General features: G+C 38.7%; 1 protein-coding gene across 1 annotated transcript in view; it reads right to left on the reverse strand.

Moving 5' to 3' along the window:
• The window catches only part of LOC106867479 (signal peptide, CUB and EGF-like domain-containing protein 1), a 22,966-nt gene that overhangs the window by 21,162 nt on the left and 730 nt on the right, over window positions 1-1,074 (reverse strand). Inside the window, exon 2 of the mRNA XM_014912363.2 lies at window positions 143-262. Coding sequence (XP_014767849.2) covers window positions 143-242 — 100 coding nt within the window. The 5' untranslated portion in view covers window positions 243-262. The remainder of the gene's footprint in view (window positions 1-142; window positions 263-1,074) is intronic.

A 1,074-nucleotide genomic window follows, 5' to 3' on the forward strand; every position in this document is an offset into this window, starting at 1 on the left:
ACACACACACACACACACACACACACACACACACACACACACACACACACACACAAAGACGCACAGGTACACATACAGACGCGCTCGCTCGCAAAGCGAAACACTGTCACACAAAAGTCCACTGAACCGACTGATCACTTACCGATACACTGGGTGTTGTTTTGTAGACTGTAACCATGGTAACAGTAACACATATGTCCACCAATTGTGTTGTTACAGCGATGGTTGCATTCTCCGTTCATGTGGTCGCATTCATTGACGTCTGTGAAAAATAAAATAAGAACAAGACAAAGACTAAAAAAAAAAACAGAGTAAATGTGTGTGTGTGTATGTATGTATATGTGCAGATTTGTACGTTTTGCTTTATGTATATATTCTCATGCATATAGTTACATATCTAGACATGTTTATATATACTTAAGTGATAAACTTCTGGAAAGTTTTACAGATTTTTACAGTTCCAATGATGGCTTGGATCTGTAGTCATCGAATTAGCGTGGAAATCAGTTTGCATTCCAAACATATGTTTCCAGGATCTGTAGTCCTCGAATAACTTTCTTCTTTCTGGTTTTGAGAAGCCTAATTTCTCAAGATTGGTATTTAGGCAGTGTGTTACATATCCCAGGGCCCCAATGATTACAGTTATAAACCTGAAGTTGTAATCCGGATAGAGTACCTGCAGATTTCTCAATAGTTCAGCAGAGGTATGATCTTTTTCACTGATCTTCAGTTTTATGGAAACATCCACTGGGCAACTGATTTCCACAACTGTACACAGTTTCACTTCTCTATAATAAAATCATTATACTAGGTTTATTGTATGTTATTGTTCAGTTTTATTTCAAGATTTCTTACCAATAGAGAAAGAGCCGGTTTCTGGCCGACCAATGAAATTTACTGGCTACACCGCGGTTGGCCGATACATAATCACTTTCTTTACGTGTTTCGTTCTCCGATACCAACCCGTAGTTAATACCTAACGCAACGTCAAATGAATGGCTATAAGTGGTTCATCATTGAGCGGCAAGCTATATACGTAAATAAATGTGGGCACACACACACACACACACACAC

Source organism: Octopus bimaculoides, chromosome 29 (assembly GCF_001194135.2).
Source record: "Octopus bimaculoides isolate UCB-OBI-ISO-001 chromosome 29, ASM119413v2, whole genome shotgun sequence".
In the NCBI taxonomy this organism is placed as follows: Eukaryota; Metazoa; Mollusca; class Cephalopoda; order Octopoda; family Octopodidae; genus Octopus; species Octopus bimaculoides.